The sequence below is a fragment of the Rhinopithecus bieti genome, unplaced genomic scaffold (genome assembly GCF_001698545.2).
Source record: "Rhinopithecus bieti isolate Rb0 unplaced genomic scaffold, ASM169854v2 scaffold_2574, whole genome shotgun sequence".
Classification (NCBI taxonomy): Eukaryota; Metazoa; Chordata; class Mammalia; order Primates; family Cercopithecidae; genus Rhinopithecus; species Rhinopithecus bieti.
In genome coordinates, this window is record NW_016804493.1 from 5,709,145 (window position 1) to 5,725,020 (window position 15,876).

At 46.9% G+C, this 15,876-nt stretch overlaps 1 protein-coding gene across 5 annotated transcripts in view; it reads left to right on the forward strand.

The window, feature by feature from the left end:
* PDPR (pyruvate dehydrogenase phosphatase regulatory subunit) overlaps positions 1-15,876 on the forward strand; it is a 54,958-nt gene that overhangs the window by 36,143 nt on the left and 2,939 nt on the right. For all 5 annotated transcript variants that reach the window (XM_017868717.1, XM_017868720.1, XM_017868718.1 and 2 more), the window contains 7 exons: positions 1,208-1,363; positions 1,586-1,719; positions 2,697-2,845; positions 3,609-3,721; positions 6,434-6,528; positions 9,159-9,248; positions 14,131-14,313. In XM_017868717.1, coding sequence (XP_017724206.1) covers positions 1,208-1,363; positions 1,586-1,719; positions 2,697-2,845; positions 3,609-3,721; positions 6,434-6,528; positions 9,159-9,248; positions 14,131-14,313 — 920 coding nt within the window. The remainder of the gene's footprint in view (positions 1-1,207; positions 1,364-1,585; positions 1,720-2,696; positions 2,846-3,608; positions 3,722-6,433; positions 6,529-9,158; positions 9,249-14,130; positions 14,314-15,876) is intronic.

Here is a 15,876-nt window from a genome sequence, read left to right on the forward strand (position 1 = left end):
TTGAGACAGGATATTGCTCTGTTGCCCAAGCTGGAGTGCAGTTGCACCATCGTAACTCACTGCAGCCTCAACCTCCTGGGCTGAAGCAGTCCTCCCACCTCAGCCTCCAGAGTAGCTGGAACCACAGGCACATGCCACTGCACCCAACTAATTTTTAATTTATTTATTTATGTATTTGTTTGTTTATTTTGAGATGGAGTCTTACTCTGTTGCCCAGGCTAGAATGCAGTGGTGCGATCTCCCCTCAGTGCAACCTCTACCTTGCGATTCTCCTACCTCAGCCTCCTGAGTAGCTGAGATTACAGGCACACGCCACTATGCCAATTTTTTTTTGTGTGTGTGTGTGACGGAGTGTTGCTCTGTCACCCACCCTGGAGTGCAGTGGTGTGATCTCGGCTCACTGAAAGCTCCGCCTTCCGGTTTCGCGCCATTCTCCTGCCTCAGCCTTCCAAGTAGCTGGGACTACAGGCACCCGCCACCACGCCCAGCTAATTTTTTGCATTTTTTAGTAGAGACAGGGTTTCACCGTGTTAGCCAGGATGGTCTCGATCTCCTGACTTTGTGATCTGCCCACCTCGGCCTCCCAAAGTGCTGGGATTACAGGCATGAGTAATTTTTTATATTTTTGATAGAGATGGGGTTTCACCATGTTGGTCAGTCTGGTCTCAAACTTCTGACCTCAGATGATCCACCTGCCTTGGTCTCCCAAAGTGCTCAGATTACGGGCATGAGCCACCATGCCCAGCCCCTTCTTCTTTTTGTAGGTGAAGTGTGAAATGAGTTAGTGCTTTGGTTTCTATTTGTTTTGTTCACTGCTATATCCCCTACAGCTTGCATGTAGGAGGTAATTTATTTTTTGAATGAATGAGTAAATTTTAAAGTTTTTTTTTTTTTTTTTAAATGAGTACCTAATTTTTTNTTAGCCTGGCACGGTGTTGCGTGCCTGTAATCCCATCTACTTGGAAGGCTGAGGCGGGAGAATCGCTTAAACCCAGGAGGCGGAGGTTGCGGTGAGCCAAGATTGTGCTACTGCACTCCAGCCTGGGCAACAAGAGCAAAACTCTATCTCAAAAAAAAAAAAAAAAAAAGACTACATTAGCCTGGAAAGCTCTTTTGAATAGAAACAACTCCAGAGTCTAGTGGATATTGGCTACTCAGGTCAAGAATTTGTGTGTTGGGCTTTCATAGACTACTCTTGTCTGTCTAGCTTTGATGTATGATCTGAAGGTTCCCCGCTGGGACTTCCAGACTGGTAGGCAGTTACGCACCTCTCCTCTCTACGACCGGCTGGATGCACAGGGAGCCAGGTGGATGGAGAAACATGGATTTGAGAGGCCAAAGTACTTTGTTCCCCCTGACAAGGGTAAGAAGTCACATTCTCATTTTTGCTTCTTTTTTTTTTTTTTTTTTTTTTTTTTTTTTTTTTTTTGTCCTGGTAATTAATAAAATACATTTTCAAGTGCATAAGCTAGAATGTGTTACAGAAGAATAAGAACCACCTGGACTACACTAAACTCTACAGGGAGACTCCCCAGTGTTAAGTTCCCTCATTTTCTTTCCACTTTATGATTTTTCCATTCCATAGACCTCCTGGCATTGGAGCAGAGCAAGACTTTCTATAAGCCAGATTGGTTTGACATTGTGGAGTCTGAAGTCAAGTGCTGTAAGGAAGCTGTGTGTGTCATTGACATGTCCTCTTTCACAAAGTTTGAGATAACAGTAAGTATTTGGGAACCAAAATAATGGATTAGGAAACTGCATATTTATTGAATGCCTTTTGTTTTTCTTCTTCAAAACTGATTCCTGACTGGGTGCAGTGGCTCATGCTTGTATTCCCAGCACTTTGGGAGGCCAAGGGGGCATGGATCATCTGAGGTCAGGAGTTCGAGACCAGCCTGGCCAAGATGGTGAAAGCCCGTTTCTACTAAAAATACAAAAATTAAGGCCAGGAGTAGTGGCTCACACCTGTAATCCCAGCAGTTTGGGAGGCCGAGACGGGCAGATCACCTGAGATCAGGAGTTCAAGACCAGCCTGGCCAACGTGGTGAAACCATCTCTACCAAAAATACAAAAAATTAGCCAGGCGTGGTGGCGGGCACTTGTAATCCCAGCTACTTGGGAGGCTGAGGCAGGAGAATTGCTTGAACCCAGGAGATGGAGGCTGCAGTGAGCTGAGATTGCACCATGGCACTCCAGCCTGGGTGACAAGAACGAATATCTCAAAAAACAAAAACAAAAAAAGCCGGGCGTGGTGGCGGGCGCTTGTAGTCCCAGCTAGTAGGGAGGCTGAGGCAGGAGAATCACGTGAACTCAGGAGGTGGTGGTTGCAGTGAGCTGAGATTGTGCCACTGCACTCAGCCTGGGCAACAGAGTGAGACTCCATCTAAAAAGTAATACAAGAACAAAAAACTGATTTCTTAAGAATTCTGGTATATTTTGTGTTTCATCTGTATTGTAACATTTTCTGAAATTTTAGCTTCTTGTTTTGGGTTTTTGATTTGCTAGAGAGGCCTGTTTATCATAAGAATCAATAGCTAGCATTGCCTGGAGCTTCTTGCAGTGGAGTATGTCTGCAAATGTCACGTGGGAATTGGCTGATTGAATTTTCTCGGTGAGGTTCATTGCTGGTGGGGCCATGTGGCTCAGCCAGGTGCTCTCACGCTCACTCTTTCTTGTTTCATTCCCTAACCCTGCAGTCCACTGGGGATCAGGCATTAGAAGTTCTACAGTACCTCTTTTCCAATGACCTGGATGTGCCTGTGGGCCACATTGTACATACCGGCATGCTCAACGAGGGTGGAGGGTATGAAAATGACTGCAGCATAGCACGACTGAACAAGCGCAGGTGAGATGAGCTGCCGTCCTCTCTGCTCCCTCCAACACGTTGATTCCTTAGGGGTACTGTAGCAGAGGCTCTCAGGAGCTTCTCCAGGAACCATAAATCCCAGGGACTAAGAATCATTACATGAAATCAAAACCAGTTTATTAGCAGTCCTAAACAAAAAGAAATCACCAGGAGGAGAATTTTAAAAAGCCTACTAGATTATGTACCCTAGTGGGAGAAGATGCCTTGTCTGTTTTTTTTTTTTTTTTTTTTGGAGACAGGGTCTCACTTTGTCACCCAGGCTGGAGTGCAGTGATGCGATCATGGATCCCTGCAGCCTCCACCTCCTGGGCTCAAGTGATCCTCCCACCTCAGCTTTCCAAGTAGCTGGGACCGCAGGTACCGCCACCGCACCCAGCCAATTTTTGTGTATTTTGTAGAGATAGGATTTTGCCACATTGCCCAGGCTAGTCTTGAACACCTGAGCTCAAGCAATCCGCCCACCTTGGCCTCCCAAAGTGCTGGGATTACAGGCCTGAGCCACTGTGCCTAGCCGATGTCTTACGTTAGTAAATCTGTATAATTTCTTGGCACTAACAGGAGGCCAGAATTTTGTTTTGTTGTTAGGTGGTACATCCTAGAATGGCGCTACTGGCCTTCTGTGAAAGCTAAGAAATCTTTCCCTAGTGTTTGCCTCATTGCTTTGAAACTAAATAAGATTTGATTGTTTCCTGATCCTTTTTCTGCTACCTGGTTTTGATTCTTTTGGGGTCTCACTTTTCAGTTTCTTCATGATCTCTCCAACCGACCAGCAGGTCCACTGTTGGGCTTGGCTTAAGAAACACATGCCGGAAGACAGCAACCTGCTCCTGGAGGACGTCACCTGGAAGTACACAGGTACGGGAGCCTCAGGCTCTGCCACGTGGAAAAGGCCAGCAGATGCAGATGTGTCTTCCACGTTTGCCTTCTTTACATTTGACCCTCAAAAGTGAACATTAGAGTTAGCATAGAAGAGGCTCTCTGGTCATAGGAAATTGATCTCTAGTGGGCGCAATGGCTCACACCTGTAATCCCAGCACTTTTGGAGGCCGAGGTGGGCAGATCACTAGGTCAGGAGTTCAAGACCAGCCTGGCCTATATGGTGAAACCCCATCTCTACTAAAAATACAAAAATTAGCTGGGCATGGTGGCACATGCCTGTAGTCCCAGCTACTTGGGAGGCTGAAGCAGAAGAATCACTTGAACCTGGGAGGCAGAGGTTGCAGTGAGCCCAGATCGCACCACTGCACTCCATCCTAGGCAAGTGAGACTCCGTCTCAAAAAAAAAAAAAGAAAAGAAAATTGAAGGCTGGACACAGTGGCTTACACCTGTAATCCCAGCACTTTGGGAGGCCAAGGTGGGCGGATCATGAGACTGGGAGTTCAAGACCAGCCTGGCCAACATGGTAAAATCCCATCTCTACTAAAAATGCAAAAATTAGCTGGACATGGTGCACGCCTATAGTCCCAGCTACTTGGGAGGCTGAGGCGGGAGAATCGCTTGAGTCTGGAAGGCGGCAGTTGCAGTGAGCCGAGATCATGCCATTGTACTGTAGCCGTAGCCCAGGCAACAGAGCGAACTTCGTCTCAAAAAAAAAAAAAAAGTAGATTTTAAGACTTTTTTTTTTTTTTTTTTTTGAGACAGGATATGCTCTTGCCCAAGCTGGAGTGCAGTTGCACCATCGTAACTCACTGCAGCCTCAACCTCTGGGGCTAAGCAGTCCTCCCACCTCAGCCCTCCGAAGTAGCTGGAACCACAGGGCACATGCACTGCCACCAACTAATTTTTAATTTATTTTATTTATGTATGTTTTGTTTATTTGAAGATGGATTTCTTACTCTTTGGCCAGGCTAGATGCAGTGGTGCATCTCCCCTCAGTGCAACCTCTACCTTGCGATTCTCCTACCTCAGCCTCCTGAGTAGCTGAGATTACAGGGCACACGGGCCACTAGCCAATTCTTTTTTTGTGTTGTGTGTGTGACGGAGTGTTGCTCTGTCACCCACCCTGGAGTGCAGTGGATGTGATCTCGGCTCACTGAAAGCTCCGCCTTCCGGTTTCGCGCCATTCTCCTGCCTCAGCCTTCCAAGTAGCTGGACTACAGGCACCCGCCCCACGCCCAGCTAATATTTTTTGATTATTTTTTTAGTAGAGACAGGGTTTCACCCGTGTTAGCCAGGATGGTCTCGATCTCCTGCTTTCGTATCTGCCCACCTCGGCCTCACAAAGGCTGGATTACAGGCATGAGTACATTTTTATTATTTTTGACTAGAGATTGGGGTTTCACCATGTTGGTCAGTCTTGGGTCTCAAATCTTCTGACCTCAGGATGATCCACCTGCCTTGGTCTCCCAAAGTGCTCAGATTACGGGCATGCAGCCACCATGCCCAGCCCACTTCTTCTTTTTGTAGTGGAAGTGTGAAATGAGTTTAGTGCTTCGCTTTGGTTTCTATTGTTTTGTTCACTGCTATATCCCCTACAGCTTGCATGTAGGAGGTAATTATTTTTTGATATAATGAGTAAATTTTAAGTTTTTTTTTTTTTTTTAATGAGTACCTTAATTTTTTTTATTTTTTTTTTTTTTTTTGAGACAGAGTCTTGCTCTGTCGCCCAGGGCTGGAGTGCAGCGCGTGCAGTCTCGCTCACTGCAAGGTCCACCCTCCCAGTTTATGCCATATTCCTGCCTCAGCCTCCCAAGTAGCTGGGGACTACATGGTGCCGCCCACCTCGCCCGGCTTTTTTTTGGTTTTTTTTTTTTTTGTATTTTTAGTAGAAGACCTAGGGTTTCACCATGTTAGCCGGGATGGTGTCGATCTCCTGACCTCGTGATCCACCCCGTTTCGGCCTCCCAAAGTGCTGGGATTATAGGCATGAGCCACCGCGCCCGGCCTAGTACCTAATTTTTAAGGATGACTTGGTTCCCTGATTTTCTCACCCTCAGCCGTCTCAACTTAACCCCTCCCGCCCTCCCACCTAACTGATCTTGCCCCTTGGCCCCAGCAGCATTTCCTCTCCCAGGCCCTCATTCTCAATTCCTTGTAGTAGCGAATATGATTTACGTCCTGCTCCTGGATTGGCAAACTACAGAATGTTACTGAACAAAAGTCATGTCTTAGGATGGATGATGTGTAATTAGCACAAGCTGATGTCCCAAACACCGGTGTCCGGAATAATGCTTTCCTTATGTAGTAAGCATTAGGATATCTTTGAAGTGGATTTAGCTTCTACGAATTTAAAGTCCGTATACTTTTTGGTTGGGCAGATCTCCTCCGGGTACTGATTTGGGGTTGGGGCTTCTTCCATCACTTAGCCATGCTGGGAAAAAGAGGAGAATGGAAATTGTGTGGGCAGTTATGGCCAGCCCTGCTGTGTTCACAGGCCCTGTTGGCAGAGGTGTATTCACCAGAATCAGGGTGCTTAGCATCCATCCTTGGAGTGCCTAAGCAAAGGGACATATTCCTGGTCTCAGCACCCAGGCCTGGCTATAGCTGAGCAAGTCTACAGTAGACCTTTCCGACTGGGTCACCTGTTCAGCAGGAGAGCTGGACATCTCTTGTTCTTTTCCATTTAGCCCTCAATCTGATTGGCCCTCGAGCTGTGGATGTGCTGTCCGAGTTGTCCTATGCCCCTATGACTCCAGACCACTTCCCAAGCCTCTTTTGCAAGGTGAGTGCTGATAAAGTTCTGTTTTTAAATGGGTAGAGAATGTGTCTTTCATAGCGGTGGCAGTTCCATGTTCTTACTATGGTGTTAACACCCACAAACAGTGTCTTGGCTGGGTGAGGTGGCTTATGTCCCAGCACTTTAGGTGGCCAAGGCAGGTGGATCACCCAAGGTCAGGAGTTTGAGACCAGCCTGGCCAACATGGTGAGACCCTGTCTCTGTTAAAAATACAAAAATTAGCCAGGTGTGGTCGCACACGCCTATAATCCCGGCTACTTGTGAGGCTGAGGCACGGGAATCGCTTGAACCCGGGAGGCAGAGGTTGCAGTGAGCCGAGAACACGCCACTGCACTCCACCTGGGTGACAGAGTGAGACTGTCTCAAAGAGTGCGCTGGCCAGGCGCAGTGGCTCACGCCTGTAATCCCAGCACTTTGGGAGGCCGAGCTGGGCAGATCATGAAGTCAAGAGTTCAAGACCAGCCTGGCCAACATGGCGAAACCCCATCTCTACTAAAAATACAAAAATTAGTCGGATGTGGCGGTACATGCCTGTAATCCTAGCTACTCGGGATGCTAAGGCAGGAGAATCACTTGAACCTGGGAGGCGGAGGTTGTAGTGAGCCGAGATCGTGCCATTGTACTCCAGCCTGGGCAATATATTGAGTGAGATTCTACCTCAAAAATAAATAAATAAATAAATACAAAAATACAAAAATTAGCCAGGCGTGGTGATGCATGCCTGTGGTCCCAGCTACTCGGGAGGCTGAGGCAGGAGAATGGCTTGAACCTGGGAGGCAGATGTTGCAGCCATTGCACTCCAGGTTATTGCACGAGATTGCACCATTGCACTCGAGGTTAAGTGACAGAGCAAGACTCTGTCTCAAAAAAAAAAAAAAAATGCGCTGCCCTTCTTTAGCGAAGAAGTGACTGAGTATATTTATTTGTTGTTGTTGTTGTTGTTGTTGTTTTTGAGACAGAGTCTCGCTCTGTGGCCCAGGCTGGAGTGCAGTGGCCGGATCTCAGCTCACTGCAAGCTCCGCCTCCCGGGTTTACACCATTCTCCTGCCTCAGCCTCCCAAGTAGCTGGGACTACAGGCGTCCGCCACCTCGCCCGGCTAGTTTTTATTTTGAGGCAGAGTTTCACTCTTGTTGCGCAGGCTGGCATGCAATGGTGCGATCTTGGCTCACTGCAACTTCCACTTCCCGGGTTCAGGCGATTCTCCTGTTTCAGCCTCCCAAGTAGCTGGGATTATAAGCGCCCACCACCATGCCCTGCTAATTTTTTTTATTTTTAGTAGAGACAAGGTTTCACCATGTTGGCCAGCCTGGTCTCGAACTCCTGACCTCAGGTCATCCGCCCACCAAGGCCTCCCAAAGTGCTGGGATTACAGGTGTTAGCCACTGTGCCTGGCCTTATTTGTTTATTTTTTACACTCCAAGCTTTCCTTATTTGATAAGCATTCGGATATCTTTGAAGTGGATTTAGGTTCTCTAAATGTAAAGTCTGTATGCTTTTTGGTTTCTGTAGCACTGGATTAAAATTTGAAGTTCCAGGATTATGACTCACACAAAAATGCGTGTCGAAGTTAGGTCCCTTCTCTTCATGCAGTGTGGTCTCTTTTCTGTACACAGAGTAACTTCTGTGTCTGTGGCATCTTCAGAGAAGAAATGGCATAGGTGAATCTCTGAACTTCTTACATAATTTTCTTTCCTGTAAGTGGCTACCACAGCTGAGTGAAACAAACTGTAATCGAATGAAAGCAATGACAACGGAATCCTCCCCAGGAAGCAGCTGATTAGAGACATCCAAACGGACAGACATCTTGGCAACCTGTAACCAGCAACTTCCAGGCAGTTACTGATGGAGACTCTTGGAAGTTCACCCAAAGTTGGTAACAGCTACAAATTGTTTCACAGTTTTCCTTCTCCGAGGCAAAGTGAAGCAACAGAAAACTCTCCACTGTTAGCCGTCAGTGGACCCCTCCCAGTGTTCGCTCTCCTGCTTGGAGGAGTGACCCGTATGCTCAACAGCCGGCGAGTGCCGCATCCTGTCAGCCTCCTATGGAAGCGCTTCACTTCAGTGCTGTCCGGGACTTTCCACTTTCCTTTATAGGAACAGTGATTGCATCAGTGGCCGTTGTTAGGGAATTGAGCATCTATGTAACATGTCCTGAGAATCAGAAGCCCGTCTTTGACCCCAGGATAGCAGATGAATCATGTCTGTGGGCAACGGGCATCATTTGTATGGCAGGTGGCCAGGGTTTGTCTGTTGAGTCCCCCAGAGAAGACACTCGCCTTGTCCTCATTGTGCCTGCAACCCCCGACTAACACAAGGACCTGGCAAAGAGGAATATTTTGTGCTTGTCAAAGACTTCCCTCCACTCTCCACCATCATCTTGGCTAAAACTCCTGAGATGGTAACAGTAACAAGTAGAGGTGTCACAGAGGCAGTGCTCCATTCTCAGTGCCTCAGGACCTGGAAATTCACCGCTTTCAGGATGAAATTCTTGCTTTGGCGTCTGTTTCACTCAACAGTAAGCAGAGGGTGCAGCACTAATGAAAGGTTTCCCCAGGCGTCCCGCCTTAACAAGCAATGTGAGTGCCCAGGCTGACTGCTATCTTTGTCCCTGCAGGAGATGAGCGTGGGCTATGCAAATGGGATCCGCGTGATGAGCATGACGCACACAGGAGAGCCGGGATTCATGCTCTACATCCCCATAGAGGTGAGAGGGCACCCTTCCCTTCTTCCTACAACCACTGTGGCGTGCCAGTGCTCCCGGCATTCACCAGCACTGGCAGGTTTGGAGAGCTGTATCTGATTGGGCCTTGGGAACTGAGGTAGGCTGCATTGAAGAGATTTGACCATTTTTAACTAAGTTATATAAGTTTTTTTGAATAGGTAATACATTTAAAAAGTATTTGGCGCCGTCTGATCAGTTCTTACCAACTGTTACCAATAATATTAGTATTTTATATGGCACTTGAGATTTGTATGCATATTGCAAGCAAATTTATAATTAATTTTTTTCTTTTTGAGACATAGTCTCACTCTGTTGCCCAGGTTGGAGTGCAATGGCATGACCATGGCTCACTGCAGCCTCGACCTCCTGGGCTCAAGCCACCCTCCCACCTCAGCCTCCCGAGTAGCTGGGACTGTAGGCATGTGTCACCATACCTGGCTAATTTTTGTAATTTTTTGTAGAGACGAATTTTGCCATGTCACTCAGGCTGGTCTCAAACTCCTGACCTCAGGTGATACACCCACTTTGTCCTCCCAAAGTGCTGGGATTATAGGTGTGAGCCACCATACCCAGCCAAGCCCCCTTTTTAAAAACAGAAATGGAAGCATACTGCTATTCTTCATCCTGTTTTTTTTTTTCACTTCACAATTTTTTTTTTTAATTGAGACAGTCTCACTCTGTCACCTAGGATAGAGTGTAGTGGCATAATTTCAGTTCCCTGCAACCTTTGCCTCCCAGGTTCAAGTAATTCTCCCACCTCAGCCTCCCAAGTAGTTGAGATTACAGGTACACACCACCATGCCTGGCTGAATTTTGTATTTTTAGTAGAGACGGGGCTTCACCATGTTGCCCAGGCTTATCTCCAACTCCTGACCTCAAGTGGTCCGCACACCTCAGCCTTCCAAAGTGCTGGGATTACAGGCGTGAGCCACTGCACCGGGCGTCACTTCACAATTTCTCTTTTTTTTCTTTTTTTTTTTTTTTTTTGAGACGGAGTCTCGCTCTGTCACCCAGGCTGGAGTGCAGTGGCCGGATCTCAGCTCACTGCAACCTCCGCCTCCCAGGTTTACGCCATTCTCCTGCCTCAGCCTCCCGAGTAGCTGGGACTACAGGCGCCCGCCACCTCGCCCAGCTAGTTTTTTGTATTTTTTAGTAGAGACGGGGTTTCACCATGTTAGCCAGGATGGTCTCGATCTCCTGACCTCGTGTTCCACCCGTCTCGGCCTCCCAAAGTGCTGGGATTACAGGCTTGAGCCACCACGCCTGGCCCACAATTTCTCTTAGAGCTCTTTCTTTGTTGGTACCTAAAGAAAAAGAGCTTCCTTGTTCTTTTTTTCTTTATTTTTTAACAGTGGCATAGCATTGCATTCATCCATTCATTCATTCATTCCATTCATTCTAATTCATTCCGATACTAATAGACATTTATGATATTTCTAGTCTTTTGCTGTTATAAAAAGGTCTGCAGGCTGAGTTCAGTCTAATCATACGCAAATAGTAATAGTTTCTTCTTTTTCCACAATCTTTTCTTTCTTTTTTTTTTTTTGAGACGAAGTCTCACTCTTATGCCCCAGGCTGGAGTGCCATGGCGCAATCTAGCCTCACCGCAACCTCCGCCTCCCGGGTTCAAGCGATTCTCCTGCCTCAGCCTCCCGAGTAGCTGGGATTACAGGGCGTGCCACCACACCCAGCTAATTTTTGTATTTTTGGTAGAGACGGGGTTTCACCATGTTGGCCAGGCTGGTCTTGAACTCCTAACCTTAGGTGATCCGCCCACCTCGGTCTCCCAAAGTGCTGGGATTACAGGCGTGAGCTGCCACGCCCGGCCCACAGTCTTTCTTCCTATAATTTCCTTCCTTTGTCCTATTGTGACAGGTAGCAATGATTGTAGGCATGCTTGTTTTCTTCTTGATGTTAGTCATATTACTTTTAGTGATAGGTTTTCTCTTAAATTTTTTTTTTTTTTTTGGTGAGATAGGGCATTGCTCTGTCACCCAGACTGGCTTACTACAGCTTGACCTCCCAGGCTGAAGTGATCCTCCTGCCTCAGCCTCCTGAATAGCTGGGACTACAGGCATGTACCAACATCCCCAGCTAATCGTTTGATTTTATTTTTAGAGGTAGAGTAGTTTAAGTTTATTTTTAGAGGTAATTTTATTTTAGAGGTAGAGGTAGGGTCTTGCTATGTTGCCTAGGCTGGTCTCAGATTCCTGGACTCTAGTGATCCTCTCGCCTCAGCCTCCCAAAGTGTTGGGATTACACATGTGAGCCACTGCCCCGACCTTATTTACTACTATTTTTTAGTGCAGTGGCATGATCATAGCTCACTGCAGCCTTGAACCTCTGGGCTCAAGCAGTCCTCCCACCTCAGCTTCCTGAGTAGGTAGGACCATAGGTGCCCAGCTATTTTTTTTTTTTTAATTTATTGTTTAGACAGAGTCTCCCATTGTCGCCCAAGCTGGAGTGCAGTGGCACTATCTCGGCTCACTGCAAGCTCTGCCTCCCAGGTTCAAACGATTCTCCTGCCTCAGCCTCCTGAGTAGCTGGGACTACAGGCGCACACCACCACACCCGGCTAATTTTTTGTATTTTTAGTAGAGACAGGGTTTCACCGTGTTGGCCAGGATGCTCTCGCTTTCCTGACCTCGTGATCTGCCTGCCTTGGCCTCCCAAAGTGCTAGGATTACAGGCATGAGCCACCATGCCCGGCCTATTTTTTATTTTTTTATAGCAATGAGAGTCTGCATATGTTGCCCACGCTGGACTCTAACTCTAGCCTCAAATGATCCTCTCGTCTCAGCCTCCCAAAGTGTTGGGATTACCGGCATGAGCCACTGTGTCCAGCCCTCTTTTAACTATTTGAGCCACTGTGCCCAACCTTTTTTAAATTATTAAAGCACAGATATATCAGCGCATGAAATTTCATCTGCTTTTCCACACTCAGAAGCATTATAACAATATGAAGATGAAGAGATTGTTCAAGACTTGGGAAGAGTTTAAACAGATGCAGCTGCCATGGTTGGCCTGTGCAGACGTGTTGATTCTGAAGTGCCACCCAGTGGTTCAGCTGTTGTCACCTAGATGCTTGTGGTCAAACCTCATCAGGAAGGGGAGGCTCTGTGGCTCTGGCAGCTTTATCCTTGCTTGGAGGCCTTGGTTTCAGCTTTCTGATTTCCCTGAGCTGTTCCCTTTCTTATGATTTTTCATGAGTCAAAGAGATTATTTGTGCCGCACTTGAGTTCTCTATAAACTGGCTTTTGTCCAGGAAGCTGATGTTTGTCTCTTTGAGAAGAAGTCTTCCAAAACATGGGGGCACATGGCAGATTCTCGTTTTGTTCACACTAAATCTCTGGTATTTTGTGAGAAAAATGAGTAAATGGTGGAGACCCACTCTTCTCTTTGATTTTGCCAACATTAGTCATGTAGTTGGATCTGGGCAACACTTGTCACCTGGTTACCTCTTTCTTCCTTGGTCGTTCTCTTAGCTAAAGAACCGGGGATTGAGCTTGAGGTGGGAGAGTACCACGCTCCCTGGAGACGCCAGCTCTGTCTTCTCCTCATCCTGCCGTGTTCTGTGGGTCTCCTGCACCCACCTTGGCTGATTCAGGTGTTTCCCTTATACACATACCACAGGCGAGTGTTGCATGCAATAGCTTGGATTCCTTTTTTCCACATTTAAAGTTGTCTTCCCGGCACAGTGGTTCATGCCTGTAATCCCAGCACTTTGGGAAGCAAAGGTGGGCGAATCACCTGAGGTCAGGAGTGCTAGAGCAGCCTGGTCAACATAGTGAAACCTCATCTCTACTAAAAATACAAAAATTAGCCGGGTGTGGTGGGCGGGCGCCTATAATCTCAGCTACTCAGGAGGCTGAGGCAGGAGAATCGCTTGAACCCAGGAGGTGGAAGTTGCATTGAGCCAAGATAGCACCACTTCACTCCAGCCTGGGCGGAAGAGCAAAACTCTGTCTCAAAAATAAAATTAAAAAAAAAAAAAATGAAGTGAAATAGAATGAAATAAAATAATTGATCGTAGTGGTCTGTTTGGTAGATGCCCGTTCAGCTACAGTGGTGCAGTTTATAGAAACATACTGCACGAGGATAAAGAACTGCAGTATTACTGAAGCTGGTTCTTTGCTGTGTCTTGCTTTCGATTTCATTTTATAGTTTTTAAAGCAGTGTAGTCTCATTTTTGTTGGACTTTAAACTTAGCGGTGTATGTTCAGACAAGGATTGAATATATGCCTTCAGTTTGGAAAACCTTCTGTTCACTGATCTGATAACGTACATGTTTCTGAAACCAAGAAAAGAGCAGCTTGAGAGCCTGAATGCTATGGGACATGAGCAGGCGGGCCCTGCCTTACTGGCTCCCCTACCGTCATCCAATGTGTGCACACATCTCGAGTTACGTGTGAGAGCTGGGCCTCACAGCTTGGGCCAGCACATGAGGGCATGACAGTGGTTGGGAAACTGGAGCAAAAGAACAAAGCCAGAATCAGATGAAGACCGTGGAGTGTTAGTGGGCTGTTTTAAAATGATGATGAGACTGGCCATTTACCAAATGGTGAGAGTGCTTCTACAAATTATTATTTAAAAATTGCTGTGGGCTAGAATTACCACACAAGATATTTTAGAGAGGTAAAAAGACATGGATCCTGCTGTCATGGAGCTTAAGTCCAGGCTGGGGTGACCCCAGCTCATCACCCTTGGGCTATGCCCTAAGTGTGTCAAGGATGAGACATCCTGGGAGTTTTACACGCCTCCTCTCTTGTCCATGTTAATAGTGTGAGCCATCAGCTCTTCCAGACATGCTTCATGCTTAATTCTGAAGGTCTGCTGCTTACTAATTTTCCATCTCTTCCTATAGTACGCCTTGCATGTGTACAATGAAGTGATGAGTGTTGGCCAGAAATATGGAATCCGGAATGCTGGGTATTACGCTCTTCGCAGTCTCCGAATTGAGAAGTTTTTTGCCTTCTGGGGTCAGGATATAAATAACCTCACCACGCCCCTGGAATGTGGACGAGAGTCTCGGGTGAAATTAGAAAAGGTACTGTGTTTATCCAGACTCCACTTTCACTCAGCTTCCTGAGTAGTGAATCTGCACTAGACTAGGAAGAAGAACTGATATGACAGGAAAAAGGAAAAAGATTGAGGCCTTGATGTTAGCATCAGGTAAATGAGAACAAAAACTTTATAGGGTAAAATATCTTCAAATGAAAACATAATAATGGTGGCTCATGCCTGAATCCCAGAACTTTGGGAGGCTGAGGCAGGCGGATCACCTGAGGTCAGGAGTTCGAGACCAGCCTGGCCAACATGGTGAAACCCATCTCTACTAAAAATACAAAAAGTAGGCTGGGTGCAGTGGCTCATGCCTGTAATCCCAACACTTTGGGAAGCCGAGGCAGGCGGGCAGATCATAAGGTCAGGAGATTGAGATCATCCTGGCTAACACGATGAAACCCCATCTCTACTAAAAACACAAAACATTAGCTGGGCATGGTGGTAGGTGCCTGTAGTCCCAAGTTACTTGGGAGGCTGAGGCAGGAGAATGGCGTGAACCTGGGAGGCAAAAAAAAAAAAGACAAAAAAGTACGAAAAGTAGCTGGCGTGGTGGTTGGCGCCTGTAGTTCCAGCTACTCCGGAGGCTGAGGCTTGGAGAATCACCTGAACCTAGCAGGTGGAGGTTGCAGTGAGCCAAGATTGCACCACTGCACTCCAGCCTGGGTGATAGAGCAAGACTCCATCTCAAAAAAAAGAAAACATAATAAATAGACAACACTTGGTCAGGTGCAGTGGCTCACAACTGTAATCCTAGCTCTTGGGGGAGGCCAAGGCATGAGGATCACTTGAGCTCAGCCTGGGCAATACAGCAAGACCTCGTCTCTGTATTAAAATTAAAAAACAACAAACAAACCCACTTATTTCTAGTACTTTCTGGGAGGCTATTCCAAGTTAATTATGGTGATGCATTAATATGCCACGAATATTTGTACAAACTAGTCATCTTTTGATCAGCTGCCTAATTTTGTGGGCTTTTCTTTTGTTTTTGATTTTGAGGTGGGGTCTCTTTCTGTCACGCAGGTTGGAGTGCAGGGGCGCAATGTTGGCTCACTGCAATGCCCTCTCATGTTCAGGTGATTCTCCCACTTCAGCCTCCCAAGTAGCTGGGACCACAGACGTGTCACCACACCCAGCTAATTTTTTGTATTTTGGTAAAGACAGAGTTTTGCCACATTGGCCAAGGTGGTCTCAAACTCCTGAGCTCAGGTGATCCGCCCTCCTTGGCCTCCCAAAGTGCTGGGATTACAGATGTGAGACACCACACCTGGCCTAATTTTTTTGGTTTTTTTGTTTTGGGCAGATCACCTGAGGTCACGAGTTCGAGACCAGCCTGGCCAACATGGTGAAACCCCATCTCTAGTAAAAATATAAAAATTAGCTGGGCGTGGTGGTAGGCACCTGTAATCCCAGCTCCTCGGGAGGCTGAGACGTGAGAATTGCCTGAACCTGGGAGGAAGGGGGTCCAGTGAGCTGAGATCATGCCACTACACTCCTACCTGAGTGACAGAGCAAGGCTCCATCTCCCACAAAAAAAAAAAAAAAAAAA